At 43.3% G+C, this 20,395-nt stretch overlaps 1 protein-coding gene across 1 annotated transcript in view; it reads right to left on the bottom strand.

Annotated features, from left to right (window-relative positions):
- The window catches only part of CDH17 (cadherin 17), a 336,495-nt gene that overhangs the window by 176,438 nt on the left and 139,662 nt on the right, over positions 1–20,395 (bottom strand). The window contains exon 6 of the mRNA XM_085605267.1: positions 1,316–1,474. Within this exon, the coding sequence (XP_085461393.1) occupies positions 1,316–1,474 (159 nt within the window). The remainder of the gene's footprint in view (positions 1–1,315; positions 1,475–20,395) is intronic.

Genomic DNA, 20,395 nt, shown 5'->3' with positions numbered 1-20,395 from the left:
TTCCCAGTGAAAATTGTGTTATCTTATGCAAATATTTTATGTCACTAAAACTATGTTTCCTCACACTTGTGCTTTAAAATGCTATATTTTGATCCTTTTTTTCAAAAATATGTGGGGTAAAAGCCACCATTTCAATCTATTATGTCTCAAAATGTTCTTGCGGGGCGAACCCACCCCGCACCCTCCTTTTGTACCTCCTTGCTCTTTCTACTCGGGTACAAAACGTTTCGCTCACCACATAGAAAATCCACCAGCCGCCACTGCCAATTACTCAACTGACTATCTTTCTTGTACCAGTTACATGATTAGATATCTTATAATGAAGTTCCACAAGGTCATCCTCTAAGTCACTTGACACAACCCTTATTGTGTAGCTGTGTATAGACCCTATTGTTTACTTATCCTCTTTCTTTTCCTCAACCGTGTCACCTCAATAAATAAGGTCTGGGAAGCCACCTTAGGTGTAGAAGCACTGCATCAATGAAAACATACATCAATGACATTTTCACAAATGCGCAAACAACTTGCAGACAAGTTAATCCTGAAATTACAAAAGGGAGAAGGACACTATTGTTACTCTGAAATAATGAACTAGGAAAGGAACTGAATAAAATACAGGCAAGCTGACATTGTTTAACCCCTTCGCTGCGGCGCGAATTCTGCCGCAGCGCTGGGGGGGTTTGGGGGGTTTGCGGCTCCGCCATGCTCATGACGGAACCACGCCGTCATGAGTCACGGGCGAGCTGTGCTCATGACGGCGTGGTTCCATCATGACTCCACCCACTTGCGCTAATCGCCCGCACAGGCGGGGAATTAGTGCCGCGTGGGCGGAGCGGCCGCCAACGGCCGCAGCATGACGGAACCACTCCGTCATGAGCACACGGCGCCCGTGGCTCATGACGGAGTGGTTCCGTCATGAGCAGGGAACAGGTTAATCAAAATCACGTTTGTCGTATTTCGTGGTTTGATTTCAAACAATACAATTGCCTGTTTGTGTTTTTACATGTTTCTCCTTACACCAAATGCACGTTGATATGCTCTGCTTGAATGACAAGCATCGGCAGAAACAGTGTCAAGCAAATAAGAAAAAAGTACAAAAATTCCACCTACCATTTTAGTAAAGCATGTGATAAATAAACATGAATCTTAAAGATATTGCCACACTATAAACCTGGATCTGCAGAACACCACATGTGAGAGGACATCAGCACTTCACACAGCAAAGCCAATGTTTAAGCCCTGCTAAAACCAGGATAACTTTAATCTGCGGATTAGCGTCAGGGGTTTACCTTTCATCTTTTGCTTTTTATCTCACCTTCTGTTGTGGTCGAGATCGCTCCTGTCTCATTGTTGATCTTAAAAAGCATCACTTTATCCAGGGGGGGAATCTGACGGACAATCCTGTAGGACAGCTGAGCATTGGGGGTACCGGCTTCGTCTGCATCAGTGGCGTAAACAGTTACGAAGGTCTTTCCTATGGATTGCAAATATAATGTAGGTGAGAAATATATGTTTAGAGCGGTTTTTATGATGTAGGAAAACGTGAATCATAAACATAGTCAAAAAGATACCTTCCCTTTGAAGATCTGCACACCACACATTTCTATTCAAGCCATTTAATATGCATCTAGCTGCAGAATCACTTCACAGCACAAAGCATATGTATGCAAAGGTACATTCACGTAAGCCTGCAACACCTGTATTGCACATGATCATAGTTACCCTGCATTATAAGAAAAAATAGCTGTTTGCAAAAGTAACAAGGACATAGCAGGACAATTAGGGCCTCATTTACAAGATTTTGCCATAGGGTAGTGCCACAGGCCTTCCTGCTGCGCTGCCCTATGGCAAACGAAAAGGGCAGGAATGCACCGTATCGATTAAGTGCGCAATCCTGTCCTTTTCTCCTGCACTGGCGCACAATGGGCTGCCATGCGCCAACGCAGGCACCTTTGCGCCTTGGTGGAAGGGTGCTGCCCACTGTCCCCTCTCCTGTTTGCCCTGGCCCTGGAGCCACTGGCCGCGTGGGTACGGCAAGACCCTCGATCTGGGTCATCCCTATTGGGGATAACTGGGAGGAACGCATCTCCCGTTATGCAGACAACATTCTGCTATATGTCAAAAGACTAAATCAATTAATTGTCAGAATACTGCAGATCGCCTTGATCTACGGAGACTACTCTGGCTACAGTATCAACTAGGACAAGTCGTTGCTATTCCCATTGGTGGGGGGCACACCATCCCTCACCTCCAGATGCAAATTACCAGTAGAGACGTCTTGCTTTAAATATTTAGGGATACACATAACTAGGGACCCACGTGAATTCTATCGGAAAAATGCATACACAGTTGGCGAGATTTTCCACAGATGACAAATGCTGGCGGTCTCTTCCTCTCACATTAATAGGCCGTGCCACGCTATTCAAGATGATGACGCTCCCACGGTTAATATATACAATTCAGAACACACCCTACGAGATCGGCAAGGTATTTTTTCAAAAAATCTACTGTGAACTGAGGGCACTTTTATGGAATGGGCGCGTGCCCCAAATAGCCGTAAGTAAATTACAAAAAGGAGTTTACGAAGGGGGACTGGCTATACCAGAAGTCAGGGCTTACTATTGGGCCTCCCAGATGGTGTACGTCAACGATTGGTTCTTCACTAACCGATCAGAACCAGCATACCGGTAGACAGAGCAGCAATAGGACCTGGGGGCCATCCCTCCCTCCTATACAGCAAAGCGAATCTGAGAGGTCTACCACCTCACACACTAACTGTATTTAACTGGCAGAAGTGGGCCAACTTAGTGACTTTGAAAAGTGTAAGCTACTGGGCCTGGACAGACTGGGGGATGTCTGGAGAGGACAGGCGTATATTACATACACAACGCTACAACAGGAATATGAAATGGGGCAGGGGGAGTGGCTCAGATATATATAATTGGGACACGCCATAAGTCATTATATACATGAAGAGAGGTCCTAGTGGACGCATCCCCATTAGAAGATAGAATACTTACCGACCCCCGGATCAAAAAGGCAATCTCACCAGTATACAAAATGATACTTAACAACTCCCCCGATCCACTCGGGACATTAAAGACCTCAGATGCTTCTGCAGCCCCTTCTGTAATACAGATACCGCTGGCACACATAAAGGGCCAGCGCTAACTGTAGGGGCGTTCCCTCATTTCAGTTGAGGTGTGCCCCATGCAAATGAGGGAATCCCTTTGCCTATATGCCCATGCCGCATTACAGACGTGGGCGCAGAGGCAAAGAAGCTGTCAGGAGGCGTCCTGTCAGTACTCTCCCTTAGAGCAGCCCTCTGCAGGGGTTAAAAGGGGGTCCCATGGACCCCTCAGACATCCCCTTGCAGGCAGGTGCAGTCACTGACAGTACCCACCTGCAAGGGGATCTCTAATCCCCCTTCCAAGTGCAGGATGCTTCCCTCCCGCACAGTGAAACACGGAGCGGCTGCTTCAAAGCTGCTCTGTATTTCACGTGAATGCGCTGCTGCTAGAGTAGCACGAGTTTGCAGCTTCCCTGGAACAGCGCATTCTATGTAATGGGGTGCACTGCTCTGTTTGCACCCCGCGCACCTCTTTTAAGGTGCAAACAGCGAAAGTGTGGCCTAATACATAATATAGCCCTGGTAGCCAGAGATAAACTGCGTGATCAGGATGATAGATGAGAAGTCTCCAGGATAGAAAGGATTGTAATCTAAAATTGCATCCTTCAATGACAGATTGCCAGGAGAACTGGTTAAAGTACTTTACAATCGGACAGGCCAAGTAGAGAGTGCACCGCTCACATGTGACCAACATGAGCCACAATTGCAGCTTGGGAAAACTTGAGTCCTTGACAGGCCTCCTGTGAAGCTTGCTCTCAGAGTGCACTCACCGACCACAAGTTGACACGCAAGTGCGTGTTAGAGTGTCAACTTGAAAGTGCTGCTGACAGCATGAGCTGTCTGGTGATGCGCACTGTACATGCTTGCTCGCAGCACGCGAGCAAAAAGTTCACGATGAGAGTTCCCAGCTGGTGAGACGAACCAAGGATGGTGAGGAAGGGAATCGGCCTCACCCGTACAAATATGCTGTTAAAAGTAAATCCAGGCAGAAAGGTCAAGGAAAAAAGCATTGATTGCTAAAAACAAATTTGCCAATAAACCAAATTGTCATGTATCCAATGAGTAATAAGTAAGAAAACCTTCCAATTAGTGGAAGCATATAAAATTAACAAAACCTTATAAACCAGGTCAGGCATCCACAAAGCTGATGAGAAGAGCTCAGCAGATGTTGGAGTTAATTTACCAACTGAACAGGTGATTGAGTGGTGAATGGTTTTTCCACTCACCAGTACTTGGGATGTCCTTGAAACACACAAACAAAAACCCATGCTCTGTAGTTTTACTGAGAGGCTCATTGTGACTAAAGGACTTCATACATCTACTCATCTCAGCAGCCCTTTGCCAACTGCTTAACATAGAACTTTTTTTTAAAAACTCTTTTTATTGCACGTTTTGGCACTGGATAATATGATACAAACACGTATATAATCATCGGATCTTAACAGACAATCAGACTTGTCACTAAACATCCCACCCCCACCCGCTACAGGCATTGTGTCATGCATTAACTCTAATGGCTCGTTCCCCTGTGCTGCTGTGGAGGTGCAAATGTTGCCTCTATATGTGTTCCATTTACCCCACACCGTATCCCACTTTTTGGGGCATCCTCTGTTTGTGTAAACCCGACGCTCAGCTAACACAATCTCCCTTTTTTAAGGAAGATTCTAAGAACCAAAGGATTACACAAGACCAGGTTATGCTACGAACAGCTAGAGCGCTAAACTTAGATACCACATCCATCCTGTATGTGCTAAGTCTGTTCTTTTCTTTCAGGCACTAGGAATGCACTGCTCTTTCACTCAAGTCTGCTTGCTATACATACAAGAGGCTCCCAGGTCTAAAAGAGCTGGCCCTTACAGTCTGTGGCGCAAATCCAATTGCACGGACACACTAAGAAGAGCGTGGAAGAGTGTGGAAGCACCAGCAACACGCAACACTGACATTGTCTTTCTGGCAGGTGCTGCAGGACATGAAGAAATATGTCCTTGTTGACTACAATGAAGACAAAGCCCAAATTGTCGTCTAAGGGCTCTTTCATCAACTACTAAAAAGTTTTTCGTGTTTGATGGCCTTCTTAAAATGGTGTTTCATTAAAGGGGAGCTGAACTGACACATTCCCCATGCAGTCATGTATGTTGTTTGGCCAGAACCATGACACTTACATTAGCATTTTCCATTACAGAATTGTACAAAGAAGGAAAGCCAGTGGCTATATGCAATTAAAAATGTTTGAGCAGCACGTGATGAGTGCTAACATCACACAGACTAAAAGCACTGTGATCAGTTCTTGTGGGTACATATCAGTCCCCCAAGAACTAATCACCACAAGAGAGGATTGCTGTACCTCTCACTAGTGGATCCCTTCTTGGGGATTGCCTCAGTAGGGTGAATGCCAAGCAGGGATCCACCTACTAGCCACCAGAGATGGCTTCTGCAGACGACCGGTCAACAGCCATAGCCAACTGATCACTCTCAGGATAACCAGGCTTTCTGTCCCCGTCCCCTGGGGAGAATGATTGGAGGGTTTAGCTCCAATATGACCCCTGGGGGGAAAGGATACGGAAAGCCTTCTAAGATCAAGATTATTTCAAAGAAAAAAAAATGAAGTGGGAACCAGCCCTCCTAGCATTAGGCAGTATCCCTACTCCTAAAAGCCCCACTTCTGCGGCAGATTGGGGAAAGGTGGCCGAAATATCCCTAGACACCAAATATTTTCGTGTTGAGAGAAAAAGAAATGTGGTGGAGATGGGCCATCCAGGCATGGACCATACCCACCATTCGTTAAGCCCTAGCAGTCTTTCTGCCCTCCCAAGGCCCAGAGTCTGAATAGTGAAGCCATCTCCATGGCAAGTGAAATTTTATTTCCTTCTGGCTATTTTCTTGATATCTTCCATGGGAATCAACACACCCTGGGTAACTTTGTAATGGGGGAAAAGGATGGAAATTAGCCCTGGATACCTCATGTAGAAAAAAAGGTTATGAAGGCATAAGCAAGAACTGCCAAAAATATAAAAAAAAGTTCAGTGAGTTTGGGGGTAGAGTAGGGGAATTAAAACATCAGCACTTATGGGGTTAAAGCATCAGTGAAATGCCATCAGACATCTTATAAAGCATGAAAGCACTGCCAACAAAAGCATACCCGTTAAAAAAGAACTTTGAATGCTGCAGCACAGAGACAAAATAATAGTTTTATTTTGAATCAATTAAATCCTTGATTCTTTAAAATCCACAATTCTTCCAGCATCCAAAATTTGGCAGAGTACAAAAGTGCAAAAAGTGCAAGATAGTGTTACATATCGCCTCAAACATTTCTGTGGGCTTCAAGACGTCTATCAATTTACAGTACATCTGAATGATTGAGTGCTTGACATATATACACACCCAAATTAACTATGATGCAGCACTAAAGCATATTTGGAAAACACCAACTAGAGTAAATCCTAAGATTATGTTCACAATTTTGAATAGACAGCAATCATTCAGGAAAAATACATAATAAATGACTCCTTAATTAGCTTTGTCAATGATGCTTAACGGTAACATTTGATATCCTCAGGAAAACAAATTCAATCAGATAGAATAATATAAAATTGATCACACATCCAGTGAACAATATAAAAGATATTATTCACTTAAGAACATATGGGAAGGTTTTCTTCTGTATTGTGTTCTTGTGGTATGTTGATACATATGAGGAATATTATTCATGACTCCATCCTGCATAATGTTAGGTATCCCTATTTCCTCTTCTTGTAAATGCAAGTTCTTTGCACAGTGCTACTACTTTCAAATCATAAATGTTATGTTCGTGATTCTCAGCCAAGTAGACAGCTACTGTGTTGTTTGTATTCAAATTCTTTGTCACTTGGAAATATTCAAGAATTCACACCTTCATAAGATAAATAGTGCTTCCAATATGTATTAGTCGCATTAACACATGAATGCATAAATAACACATGTGGTGATGGCAAACTGGCATGTCTTGCACTTGGTGCAGATTAAAAAATTCTTGAGTTCTAGCGCTTATGGAGAATTATCCATTTTATCAAACAAATGACTGACTGCCTGTCAATATATCTCCTGAAAGACTGAAATGCAACTTTTTCGATCCGGTGTAATTCTAGTATCTGCCATTGTTTGTGGGATAACTAGGATATCCCTAAACCGGTAATCATTCCGGGTGTATGGAACCAATCACTAATAGTCAGAGCATGAAGAAAGGCACAATAATCAGTGCTCAGAGAACAAGTCACTCATAAACGAGGTACATTTCTCAAGCTAGAGAACAGCAAACACAGAGTTGGAGCAAAGGTAATTAGGATATGGGACACAGGGTGCAGAGCAACACGAAGACCAAGTACAAGTCTTTCTTCAAGTTCCTAAATTGATGGATCACATAAAGACTGAAGAGATGAGTAGAAAGGAATTGTCTAGACACCAAAGTGTATCCTCAATTCAATGCTGAAAGTAAGTCTTCCTATAAAGACACTGAAAACACCAGCTAAATTGCAGCTGTTCTTCCTGAGGAGGGTTGGCCACTTCCTCTTGTGTGCAGTTTTTAGGTATGTGCAGGGTGTGTTTCTCTCTCAAGTGAATGTTAATAATGCAGTCCTGCCGGGCCTAACTAGGATCATTATGCGTGTGCTTCGGGGACTGAATTGGCTCCAATTAGATGCCAGCCTGAAATTTCAGAAAGTTTGCCTGACATTTAAAGTGGTAAGTCTGAGAGCCACAAAATATCTAGCACAATAGAAAAACATTTCAAAATGAGGTGGGAGCATGAGAAGTGGTGACATTAAAGAAACAGCCATGTTTATTAATTTCTATTTTCACTATATTTTGTATGCCTATTCTGAGTGTCAACTGCTGTAGCAGCAAATCCACACAATGTTCCTCAGCCCAGTGCTAACTCAAGATAAGTATTCTTAGTTTTCCAGATACTGAAAAGGTCACCAGGTCAATTGTCAGCTGTTCCTGGTCAAAACCCAGTCAGTTTGTAAATACACTCAACCTTCCCAACCTGAAGCCACAAATCTGACAAGAACACAGAGTCTGCTGGAACACATGCTCCTGGCTGACTGTACAGCAAAAGACACAGAGGACCCTTGGAATAAACACCTGCAACTTTTTCAGATTTGTTGTATTTCCTAATAGGGTTACAGTTTCTAAACCACATAGCCTGGAAATAGAGACAGACTTTTAATTATGTAGAGGAGTGCTAGGGGCCTTTTCATGTATATAAAGCTGTTGTTATTGCACAGAGGAGAAATAGCTTTAACACAAGCTGTATTGCAGTGAATCTCCCATTACACCTGATCTGGATACTTTTAACCTCTGAGAGTATTTGTCTTCATTCAGGAAGCTGTGTCTACTGTGCTGTACATTATAGTAAGGTGCTGACGTATAGCCCAGGGAGACGTTTACAACAGCTGAGCCTACTCCCCCAGTCAATCTGTTAGACTCAGACCATGAGCACATTCCACACAGGGAACCCAGGCAAAGTCGCAAGAGAGTCCAGGATTGGCATTGTGGCACACCAAACACACAGCTACAACAAAGGTTAGTGAGACTTGAGGGCACCAGGTAAGGGTTCTAGACAAGAGCAGTGGATCAAAGATGCCAGGCAGTGCAACAGCAATATGCCATATAAACTTTATGTACTGCACATGAGCATTACTCCAGCCCGCATCCCTCTGAGGTGTCCCAGGGCCAAGAAAAGTGTGTAAGGATCTTGAACCCAGACAAAGATGGCTTGGTCTCGTGATAGTGCCAATTTGGGATGTTTGCCTGATTTTTTATGGTGAATGATTCTAGGAATAGAGGATGGATCAGACAAAACACATGATTGCACACAGTCTGACAGAGTTTTCACAAATTAGTAATCTGGTTGCTCTGTCAGGGAATCTTTTCATTTGTTTTCTAGAAATTGAGGTAGAGCTCCGCACATAGCAGAAGAGATGTCTGAGTTTCATACTTGATGCTGTTAAATTGCAAAAATTCTACATGTCAAACACATCTTTCTGGAGAATTGAAGCATAGTAAAACAAAGACAATACTTTCTCTCCATGATTAAAATTTACTTTGATCAACAACCCTGGGAAAAAATATTTTGTATTAGTCACAGCATTAAGGACATTGTGAGGTCCCTAGATTTTAGTGTGGTAACCCCGAACCTTTGCAGTTACTGATACCAGGTTTATCAGTAACTATAGGGAAAATAGAGACTCAGGTTTTTGTGAGGGTCCGTCCCCTCAGAAACTAAGAATAACTAGAAATCATAAATACTGCACCCAACTCTTCGGGCTAATCCTGAATTTCTGACAAATTTTACCTGGAGGCTCTCATAATTCACAGTCTCCAGGTGAAAAACAGCAGAGTTATCAAAGACCTTGTATTTCGGATGAGGCCAGGAACTCTCAGTACCGGCCCCAATGGAATTGCCAGGGACCTTGTAGAGAAGCCCTAAGTGCCAGGGGCCTGCCCTATAGCATGCCTGGACGAGTATAGCCATGCACCGAAAAACTTTCAGATCAAAGACTGTTTTTGACGCTCACTCTCGGCCCCCTAAGAATGATTTTTTCCTAATCTTAGCAGACCTCCTGAGTTGAATAGAACAGGCTGAAGGTATAACATTCTAGAGAAACAGTATCAGGAAGGATGTCTATAGGAAGCCAACAAAATCTTAACTCATTATTTCAGAATAAAGTGTCCAGACTCAGAATATTTGTTGTAATTGTCAGGTTCTGATCCACTTAGGGGTATGGGGTCTGCTGGTTGGTCTGCAGACTTTACTCCTACCGATTGAGCCTAAGACAAAGGATTATCTGGCATTAAATTAGGTTTTCTGCAGTACTAGGATTCACAAGTACCCATGAAACAGCAGGCCTGAGTCACAAAAAAATAGGGGAATTTGTACCCACAGGGTTACACCATAGTTTTGGGGCAGATTTACGAAGTAATTCACATAAGTTTCAAAAAATACTGCTGGAAACATATGACAGTTGCACTTTTCTAGAAGTACTCTACAAAAACCATTGTGAAATTTTCATGTTATGTTGCACTGAGCTTTCTACAATCACAAGTATGCACAATTTACATTTGTGCATGCAAAAACGTTGTCACATTTGTTGAATGTAACCTTTATTTTTTTATTTCTCTATCTGAAAAATGTTTTCCTCATAGAGAAACGTCTGCCCTACACCCTGTAAATGTTGGTAGTACTTGGCCCCATTCCCATTCTGATAAGGGATTTAACCCTGTTATTGACAGTGGTAAATATCCAAAAGATTTAAGCTATCAATAGGTCAGTAAGATATGGTGGCTAAGTACAACCTTTTGAGTTAGTGAGTGTTCCCAACCTTCCTAGAGTACACCTGCCCTAGAACACCCTCTACCTGACCCTGTATTGGCATGTACCCTTGCATAATGTATTTCACCACTGTGTGGTACTTCTACTCCTGGGTAAAGCGATCTCTAACTTGTTTGTGAAATGTTTACACTGGTAACTAAATGCATTTGCTTTGTGAACTGGGTTGGCCCTTCTTCCATGGGACTTGCAACTCAAGGCCTGATTGTTAGTAAATACTATGTTGACCTGATGCAATACCGTACTCCAAATTTAAAGATGTCCACCAGCCCAGCGCACATCTCTTAACATTGGCAGGAGCTGTCATCATGGCCTGTCAATGTATTAAAAGTGTAGCAGCAGTCCCATAGAGGAATTTTGTTGTTGAAAAACAAAAACTAATGACCCCACCAAAGCCATGGGAGCTTTCTCCCACAGTGTGTGTGTAATTTAAATCGAACGGGTGGTCGAATGGCCAAACAAGTATGTCAGCAACAGAGTGGAGTAGTCTCTGTCGCTGAGATACTTAAGATCCGCCCCCTGTAAATCAGGCAGGTGGACATTCAGTTTGATGGAGTGTTGTGTTTACATTTAAATTTCCTGCAGTGTTGGTTCACGAGCCATGAAATTGGTTACTTATGGTCCCACGGAATGTGAATTACAGTTGCAGGAGAACTGACCGTCGAGGAGGACCGCTTTACCAATGGTGTTCCTTTACATGAATAAACACTTGTTTTATGCAACTCCTGATAAAGACTCTTGACAAATTCGGCAACGAGTTAAGAGGAACATCACCATGAAGAACGCAGTTTTTCGACAGTTTGTGAAACTCCTTGATCCCTGGATCCTCTGTGCTGCGGATTCTCCAGAAGTAATATCTGCACCGTTTATGGCTTTGGTTTTTACTTAAGCATACATTGCAGAGCAATTTCAAGGTATTTACATGTTTACCTGATTTTCTGGATACAGTTAGAGCATTCTTGGTGTGTTCACTGGGCGCGCCGCGGGCACATGTTCCACGAGGTTTGACAATGCTTGCTCCAGGGCATGTGTTTCTCTGGCTGCTTTGCTTCACCTGTGACATCTCTGTCTTTCAAGCTGATGTGAGCGCTAGAACAGCTAAACTAGCCTTATCGGCTACTGAAAACACGTTTTCCCACTCACGGCGGCCAACATTTGGGCTTACTTTCATGTTGCGCATATGGATGTATGCTAGCGTCCTCACATACATCCATGAGGGAGTAAGTTCATAGTTATTCAACGACGGACAAATGTGTTTTTGAATGTGATTGCTGATTTTGATTGTTATTTGTCACCCAAACTGTGCATGGGCATAATTAGGTATACGTTTTTCAAGCGGAAACAAGAAATCAATGAAAAAGTAGATGACTACGTGGCAGCTCTTAGGCTTTAGCTTTGGATTGCAAGTGGTGGTCTGCAGGAAGAGTTGATAAGGGATCAGGTTGTGATGCATGTGAATGATAGGGCCATTCAGGAAAGATTGTGGGTTAAAGGGCATGCTAATCTAGATGACAAATTAGCAATAGTAAGGAAGGCTGAGCTTTCTTGCAGGGGTTTAAAGTGGTGCAATCTGAAACCAAAGAAAAGAGTGATACATGTGTTTGTAAAATAGGAAATACAATGGCCTAGAAGAAAAAAGATGGAATCAAACTAAAATCTGATGTGGAACAGTCGGAAAGGAGTGTTGGTACAGGAAAAAATAGAGATGGTTTGAGGTGCTATCAGTGTGATAGCAAGTATCTTTTGGCAAATAGCAAATCGTGTCCTGCTTTAAAACAAAAATGTTCATTTTTGGCATGATTGGACATTTCTCAAAGACATGTAAGAGGCGAGAACGGGGAAGAGTTTAAAGGATAATTATTCTAGAGATGATGATCCTATCCGGGATAAAAAGTCTGGCAAATTTGTGTTGAACACAAATGCCTCCTCATCTAAAGTTTTAAATTTGCAGGATAAAGTTGTATGTAAAAAATCCTTTATGTGACATGAGGTTTGGAGGGGTAAAATTGCTAATTTATGTGGATTCAGGCTCTCCTTAGTAAATGAAGGTGTGTGGAAGTCTAAATTTGTTGACAAGATTGGTAGTGGCCTAGGGTTCATGATAAGGGTGTTCCAGCTATAATGAAGGATATATGAATGGACGAGTACAAAACAGATGGTGTCCTTCAAAAAATTCTTGAATACATGATTAAAGGTTGGCCCAGGAAAAGTGCTTTAAAATCGGTTATAAGGAGGTTTTGGGAAGTTAGGAATTAATTTACTTCTGATGCAGGTATAATTTGGAGGGGAGAGAGAGTTTTTCTTCCAACAGCTTTGAGAGAGGATATTACACTGCAATGTCATGAGAGATATGAAGGTATTGTCAAGACAAAACAAAGAGTTAAGAAAGGATTTTGGTGGCCGGGAATGGATTTGTACATTAAAAGGATGGTGAGGAATCACATTAGTTGTGCTAATTCTGACAAAGCATTAAATACTTTGAGACCTAACATGGGAGGACTGTTTATTGCTAGTGAGTCTTGGAATACAGCTGCTGTGGACATAATGGGGCCTATTGGAGAGCAGGCTAAGTATATGATAGCTCTGATTGATTTGTTTTCAAGATGGCCGAAAGTATAAATTATGGAATGTTTTGAGTATTCTGGGCATGGTTTTTACTTGGGAAGGTTTACCAGTATCTATTATCACTGATAATGGTGCACAATTTATATCTAACATGACTGGAATATTTTAAGAGAGTGGGAGTTAAGCATTGTACCACTTCTCTTTATAACCCAAGTGGAAATGGTACGGTGAAACTTTTCAACAAAGTACTCAAGGAGTTCACGGGATCACCGAAGTGGACCAAAGATTGTTTGGCTCTACCAATAAGAGAAGGGGGATAATAACTTGGTGCCAATTGATGGTCGATGGAGCCTTAATCTCTTGGGAGGAAGGTCAGGAGATTGCCAATAATCAACTATCCAGATTTAAATATATGTAACTGAAGAGTTAGAGTCTTACCGCTGGCACCGGTATGGGACTATGAAACGACTTGGAATCTAACTTGACAGCCAAGGCAACCCGGAAAAAAGAAGGGGTGAACTGGTATTGGCTGCAAGTAGAACTTGCAGATGAGGATTTCAATCTACCATCAACATTGTGGGAGGAGAGCTTGCCAGGAGAGCAGCTGAAAGATTTATGGCAAGTATCTTGCAACATGCTGTACTCCACAGTACGTTCTGCAAATTTAAGGCGGAATCACCTTTTCTGTTTCCACAGGGTTTATTGAACACCTTATAAATTATCAAAAATGGGAAAGGGCACTACTCTAACATGCCCAGAGTGTGGAAAGGAAAAAGGGGACGATATACATATGTTTTTGGAATGCCCTGAGTAGCATTATATATGATAAACTTGGAGAAAGGCTCCAGCTAAGCAAGTCTCTTGTTTTCTTTGGGATTCATGTATCTCTGTCAAATAATGTAAAAACAATTATATTTTTCCTGAAATCGCTTGCCCGGAGGGAAATATGTAAGAACTGGATTAAAGCTACCCCCGGAATAAAATAGAATGGGTGATCTCAATAAAATACATCAATCGATTAGATCGGGCTTCCAAAAATAAGAGAAATGGTTTTTGGCTCCCATATGAGTACTGGGAAAAATCCATTATATGTATATAGTCCAATGATTTGGCCTCTATACCATATTGCTTGAACACTCCTGTGGAGGTACCTCTCATGGAAAGGTGAAATTAAGCCTCCTATGATAGGAGATGGTGAGCGAGGTGTAGAGTGACCAATTCCGGATTAAAAAACAAAAGAGCTCCGATAGGTGCTACACCAAGGGAGACCCCCTGAGTGCAGAATACTATCTTTTGTTAAGCTGGGCAAATGAGGACATTAAAAAAAAAAAAAGTCCTCAAGGAAAGTATTCAGGTGGCAGTTGAAGATAGCAGGGGCAACTCTCCACTAGGACAGAGGAGTGTTGCCCCACTGTTTTCTTGCAGTGCTAGAAAGCCAAAACATGACATGGTAATAACTTTTGGTTATTACCATTTTATTTTCCTTTGCGCATTGTGAGCGGGTGGGTGGGCGGAGCTGCCTGGGCAGGGCAGGAGTGTTTTGCCCACTCCTGTGTGCACAAAGACTGTTTGGTCAGTCCTCGGGCCGCCCAACCAGTCATGCGCACTCTGCACTTCTCCATGCAGGCTGCGTTCCATCCTACATGGAGAACATGCCATACACTACAGCCCCTGGCTGGGCGGCGTACCGACCAATCACAATTCTCCAGTGGAGCATTGTGATTAGCTTAGGGGAGGGGAGGGAGGCTGCCTGCTTCCTGTCTGAGGCAGGAGAGCATGTGCAGTGAAGATGCGGAACACAGTGTGGCAGAAAGGTAAGTTTACATTTTGTTTTTAATTATTGACCCCCACTCCCCTGCAATCTCCCCTCCCCCTGTGACCACGCGCCCTCCCCACCCGTGAGTCATGCCAGCTGCTACTGAATGATAGGAAAGATAGGGAATTGCAACTTTAGAAAAACTGTATGGTTGTACAGAGTTATTGCTAGTGAAATGACAAAGTTTTCTTCTTTTGAGATAATCAGGGGCCATATTCCCCGGAGCCAATGTGGCCCTGGCTGGTTGAAAAAGTCAGTTTCTTGCAAGGTAGATTTGGAGAAGGTTAAGTAGACCCTTAGGGATACTCAAAATACAAGGTGTCGAAGGATAAAAGGAAAGGGTCATCGGCTGGCGGTTCCAAAGTAAAAGTTGGGATGTTGGTCAAAGTCAAGGAACCATGGAAGGTTAAGAAGTGTGTGAGTCAATTCTCAGGTCCTTTTGAGGTAATTTAAGTTCTTTAAAGTGCTGTGAAATTAAGTGATGGAAAGGTATGGAATTTGAGGAGGATTGCTATTATGAAAGGTGAGAGACATTTATATAGGGAGGAAAGTGATGCCAGAGTCGTAATTTTGCTGGAGGATTATGGGAAGGAGCTAAGGTCCTAGAGAGTGCTGTAAATGGTGGCTCACAAACATAGGTGTGGAAGTGAGTGATGTAGGAGATTTACGGAATCCTGAACTATCTGTTGGAGTGGATGAAAGAAGTGAGCAGCTGCCTGTGGAGGGGAAAAGAATGCGTAGGATTCCTGTTTGGATGTCTATTTATATATGTGAGGGAGATGGTTGAAGATGGAAATGTTTTGTATAGGCGTCTTGTAACCTTTTTATTACATAGTAGTATTGTGCATACTTTCAAGTTTCCAGGTTTTGTATCAGGAGGAGATGTGTTGTGCTTACATTTTTTTTTTTTGTTTTTTTTATTGTGTTATTTTACTCAGTAATGTTGTGTATACTTTCAATTTTCCAAGTTTTGCATCAGGAGGGGATGTGTTGTGTTCACATTTCAGTTTTTCAGCACTGTTGTTTCACGAGTCATGGAATTGTTGACTGATAGTTCCATGCAGCGTGAATGACAGTTGCAGGAGAACTTACCGTCGAGGAGGACTGCTTTGCCGAGGGTGTTCCTCTACATGAATAAATACTTGCTTTATGCGCCTCCTGATTCAGCATTTATTTGACTTGTTAGCCCCCCGGGTGGGTGGGGGGGCCACTGGGGCCAAACATCTCTAAGCTTATTTACAGCACATTATGTTTTCATGTTTTTGAGACACTTACGCTTTTATTTTCATTTATTTTATATATTTCTTTAAAAGAAGTACTATTTCAAAAAAAGACAACCAAAGACAATTTAAGTAGAAACTCTTGGAAGGGATATCGTCGCTGTGTGTCTATCAGTACGATTGTTGCCCGATTTTGCATTAGAAAAACCGAATCAAAGCGCACATACCGAGTGAGAATAACCTCTGACACCACACAATCTAGAGTGTGAGAAGCAGGCTGTTTCCCAGCACAGTGCAGCCTCTTAATATAAGTGTCAGTTTTGTTTAACTAAGCTCCCCCTCATGGCTTTGGCGTTATACTGTTATGAGGGGAAACAGGCCATCCATCATGCCTTGTTAGTGTGTGTCTGCGGAATAGCTAACATCGGTATTTTCAGGCCAGCTGCTACATTCCTTACAGAGCAGCCCAGGCTGAGTGTCCTATTCCAGGGACAGTCCAGTGCCAGCCACTCACGTTCCAAATCAAGTTTCTGAGTGAAGATTATGCAGAGATCACCCTATTGGAGTCAGGCCTGTACTGTGCTTGGGAGAGGATGTGGTCCGTCGGCTTAAACTGCCGACTCTGGTGCAAGAAACCAGGGTTCGAGCCTCGAGGTCGCGTCCACATCCTGTGATTCTGGGCAAATCACTTAATCTCCCCGTGCCTGAATATGTAATGCAAATACGGTGCTATGTAAAGCGCTCCAATACCTTCGGGTCGAGTTTGCGCTATATGAAAGATGCAAAAAGGCCAGATGTACAAAACCTTTTTGTGTTCGCAAAGGATATGATTAGGGGAAAGACCTTTTCTTATGTACTAAACTAATTGTGATTCAGTAATACGCTTCTGTTATGCAATTTAGTTTTGCGATCAAATACCGATTCAGTATTTGGAAGGGGCGTGCCTCTAAAATACCGAACTGGATTGCAATGTTTTAATGTTTTTTGATGGAAATCCAGTCACAGAACATTATTACTTTACTGACTACAAGCAGGTGGTGGTAAGCGATTCGCAAACAGGGAGCTGTCCCCATTGGACCCCTTCCCCCTTGAGAATGTTCAGAAAGTAATATTTAAGAGCAGACACTGGTCCCTGCTGTTAAAAACTGTTAGTGCCAATAAAACATTATTTAAAAGCAATCACAGGCATGGCAGTCAGGAGGCCACCATCACATGTGATGGTAGCGATTCATAGTGGGGCCGCAATTTGCAACCAATTCTTAAGTATTCATGAGGTAGGTCAACTTGTGACCTACTAGAAATTGGTATTTTGCTAATTGACCTATTGAATCTGAAAAAATAACTGACAAATCCGATATGTTTGACTTTTAAATACTGCATCCACAAATGCAGACATATAACACCCATCACATATTACATATGTGACACATGCATGCAAAAATGCAGCCACAGCAGTATACCTACAGATACCCATGCATGGACTAGCGCATAGACACCCATGCAATCAAACATTCAGATACACATAATGTACTTGGCATACAGTTACCCTTACACGCAGACTGAGTTATGTGTTAAGTTATGTTGACTACATAAACAACATTTTAGCCGACTCATAGGCCAACTTAAAGCGCTGGATGTGACAGAATAACGAAGGAGCCTTGTGAATGGAAGTGATGGTTGGCAAAGAAGAGACAGGAAAGGAAAACATTAGAGAGGGTAGAAGGGGCCAGTGTGGGTTCTCCATTTTTCCTTAATCTGTTTCATGCCTTCACTCTCTACTTCTCATTCGCTCTCTTCTTTTCTGCTTCTCCCTTTCAACCTCTTCCCTCTCACTTCCTTTTATTTCTGTCTCTCTTTGTTCATCGGAATATTTAATCGTTTTTTATTTTTTTCCAATTTCTTTTTGTCACCTTCGTGATCTCTTCTCCCATGGGTTCCTCCTGGTTCATCCTTTCACTCTGTTTTCTGTCTATGCATGTCTTATTTATTTCTGTAACTTTCCTTATCTCTAGATCCCCTTTCTTTATAATCGGCAACATTTCCCGGGATTTCCAAATGTTTTTCTTTACTCTTTAGTGCAACACTCCGCAATGAGTTTGCTTTTTGTGTCATCAAATATGCATTTCATTGACGCGTTCATTTCTATTCAGTCCTCCAACTGAATGTTTCAGGAATAAGAGGCTAGAACTGGGACACTTTACTGTACTGAATGAATGAAAGAAAAGCCGAGCTGATGAATGAATGAAAATGAAAGAAAGACAATATAGCAGGCACCATCCACATCTGACTGCATGGTGAGGTTGCAAAAGCAGTGGTCTTAATTTAAGGGTTTTTGTTCTGTGCATATGATATTTTGCTCATATAGCGTGCTGCTATGACACACGCTCTGACATGTTGTATAGAACAGTATGTTGAGTATTCCATGGTGAGTGTTCCAGATCTTGGAAGTTGAGGCATAGGTCTGAAACCATCAGCAGGCACACCCGTGTGCTGTCTGTATACTAAAGAGAATGGCGGCCTCCAGGGAAAGGAAGACGCAGTCTAGTCTTTCCTCAGGGGAATTTGTGCTGTAAATTTGCAGATTTGTAGGGCGGGAGCCTGGGTCCAAACAAGCACAAGGCAGTGCATTAGAATGGAAAGGAGGCACGTGAGGACCACAACCCTTCCCTATTGTTAAAAGACACTTTTGGTGACACCAAGGTGCAGGGGGCTAAGCACCCCACCCTTAAAAATTTAAAAAGTGCTGGTGTGGCCAATCAGGGCAAGGACACGGGACCTCAGGGGGAAGTTTGCACTGGGACAGATAGAATCAAAACCTCACAGTTCAGGAGGCACCAAAGAGTAGGTGGGCGGATGTAGATATTGAGGCACAGATCAGGGAGCAGTGCTTCCTGGTCCAAGAAACGGAGGCGTGCTGGCATTATATGAGGCCCAGGAGAGGGACATATAGCATGTCAGAGGTCAGGAGAAGGTGCAGGTCACAGAGGGACAAGCAGACAGGCCAGAGCCGGGGACTTTTGGCCAGGGCATTGGGAGATGGGATTGGGTGCCAGCTAGTGGATGCCAGGGGGAAGATACCATAGTGGCTATTGCGGCCCAAGGGCATGGTGATGCACAGGACCCCCTTGGTTGGCGTAGCCAAGGGGGAAGGGTGGGGGCAAGGTCAGCAGCAGACACCGAAAGAAGGGGGGTGTTGCTAGCACGTCGCTCTTTGGCCTCGAGACGCTGGCAAGAAGGCACAGGGGTCCGCGGCAGCCAACTCTACACCGAGGGAGCAGACGCGCGATGACATGACTGTCAGAGACGGTTTTTGGTGCAGAAAGGATAGCGGTGAGAGTGGAGAGAAAAAGGAGAGGGTGGTAGGTGATAAGTATGCAGTTGAGGATGAGCTGCTGCTGGATTATGAGAGTGATGAGTGGGAAGAAGGGGCATTGCGGGAGGATGATGGGGTAGTCAGGCACGGCCCCTACGGTGAAACGCGTGCAACATGTTCTCCAGTTCATGTTTTACAGCAGCCAAGAGCGGACGCTAAACGGGTCAAAGGGAAGGAGAAGAGCGACAAAGGGGAACTTGAAGCGACCAGATGGCAGACTGAGCCATTACCTTCAGGTACAGGTGAATGCTGGTCAGTTTGGGAATGGGGGATGGGCAGAACGAGAAACCGTCAAGACAGTCAGTGGGGGTAGGGGATGGTGAGGTTACTGCAAATACAGATAAGAAGAAAGTAAAAACTGACAAAAAGGCATCACGTAAATGTGAGAGTGGGAAGAAACATAAGGATAGAAAAAGGCAGCCGTCGGATAGATCCTCTGAGTGGGATTAAGACAGTACGGATTCAGACGATAACAAGCATAAAAATAAGTTGCCTTACATGGGCCTAGCGATGCCTTTAGGGTCTCATTTGTTTGAGAAGACAAAGAATAGAATATGGAGGCACAAATACGTAGACGTATTCAAACTATTACACAGGGATATACAAGCCAAAGAAGGATCGAAAGAGGAAGAGTGGGAGCTTACGAGGCGGCCGAGAGTGCCGATCAATATGGAGAACTGGACATCTGATTTTCTTATATACGCCATCCTTTACTGTGAGGATCATGGGGACAGGGCGATAGTGCTGTTAAAATATATGGATATAATTAGGAAGGCCCAAATGCATTTCGGTGGTTTCGCCTGGCTCAGCTATGATGAGGAGTTCAGGGCATGGTTGAGCCTGAATCCAGACAAACGTTGGGGGGGAAGTGGACTGAGAGCTGTGGATGCAGTGGATGTCATCCACGCAGTCAACGGCATCCACA

The sequence above is a fragment of the Triturus cristatus genome, chromosome 5_1 (genome assembly GCF_964204655.1).
Source record: "Triturus cristatus chromosome 5_1, aTriCri1.1, whole genome shotgun sequence".
Taxonomy (NCBI): domain Eukaryota; kingdom Metazoa; phylum Chordata; class Amphibia; order Caudata; family Salamandridae; genus Triturus; species Triturus cristatus.
The sequence above is the reverse complement of the archived record's forward strand: the minus strand, read 5'-3'. Positions and strand labels throughout refer to the sequence as shown.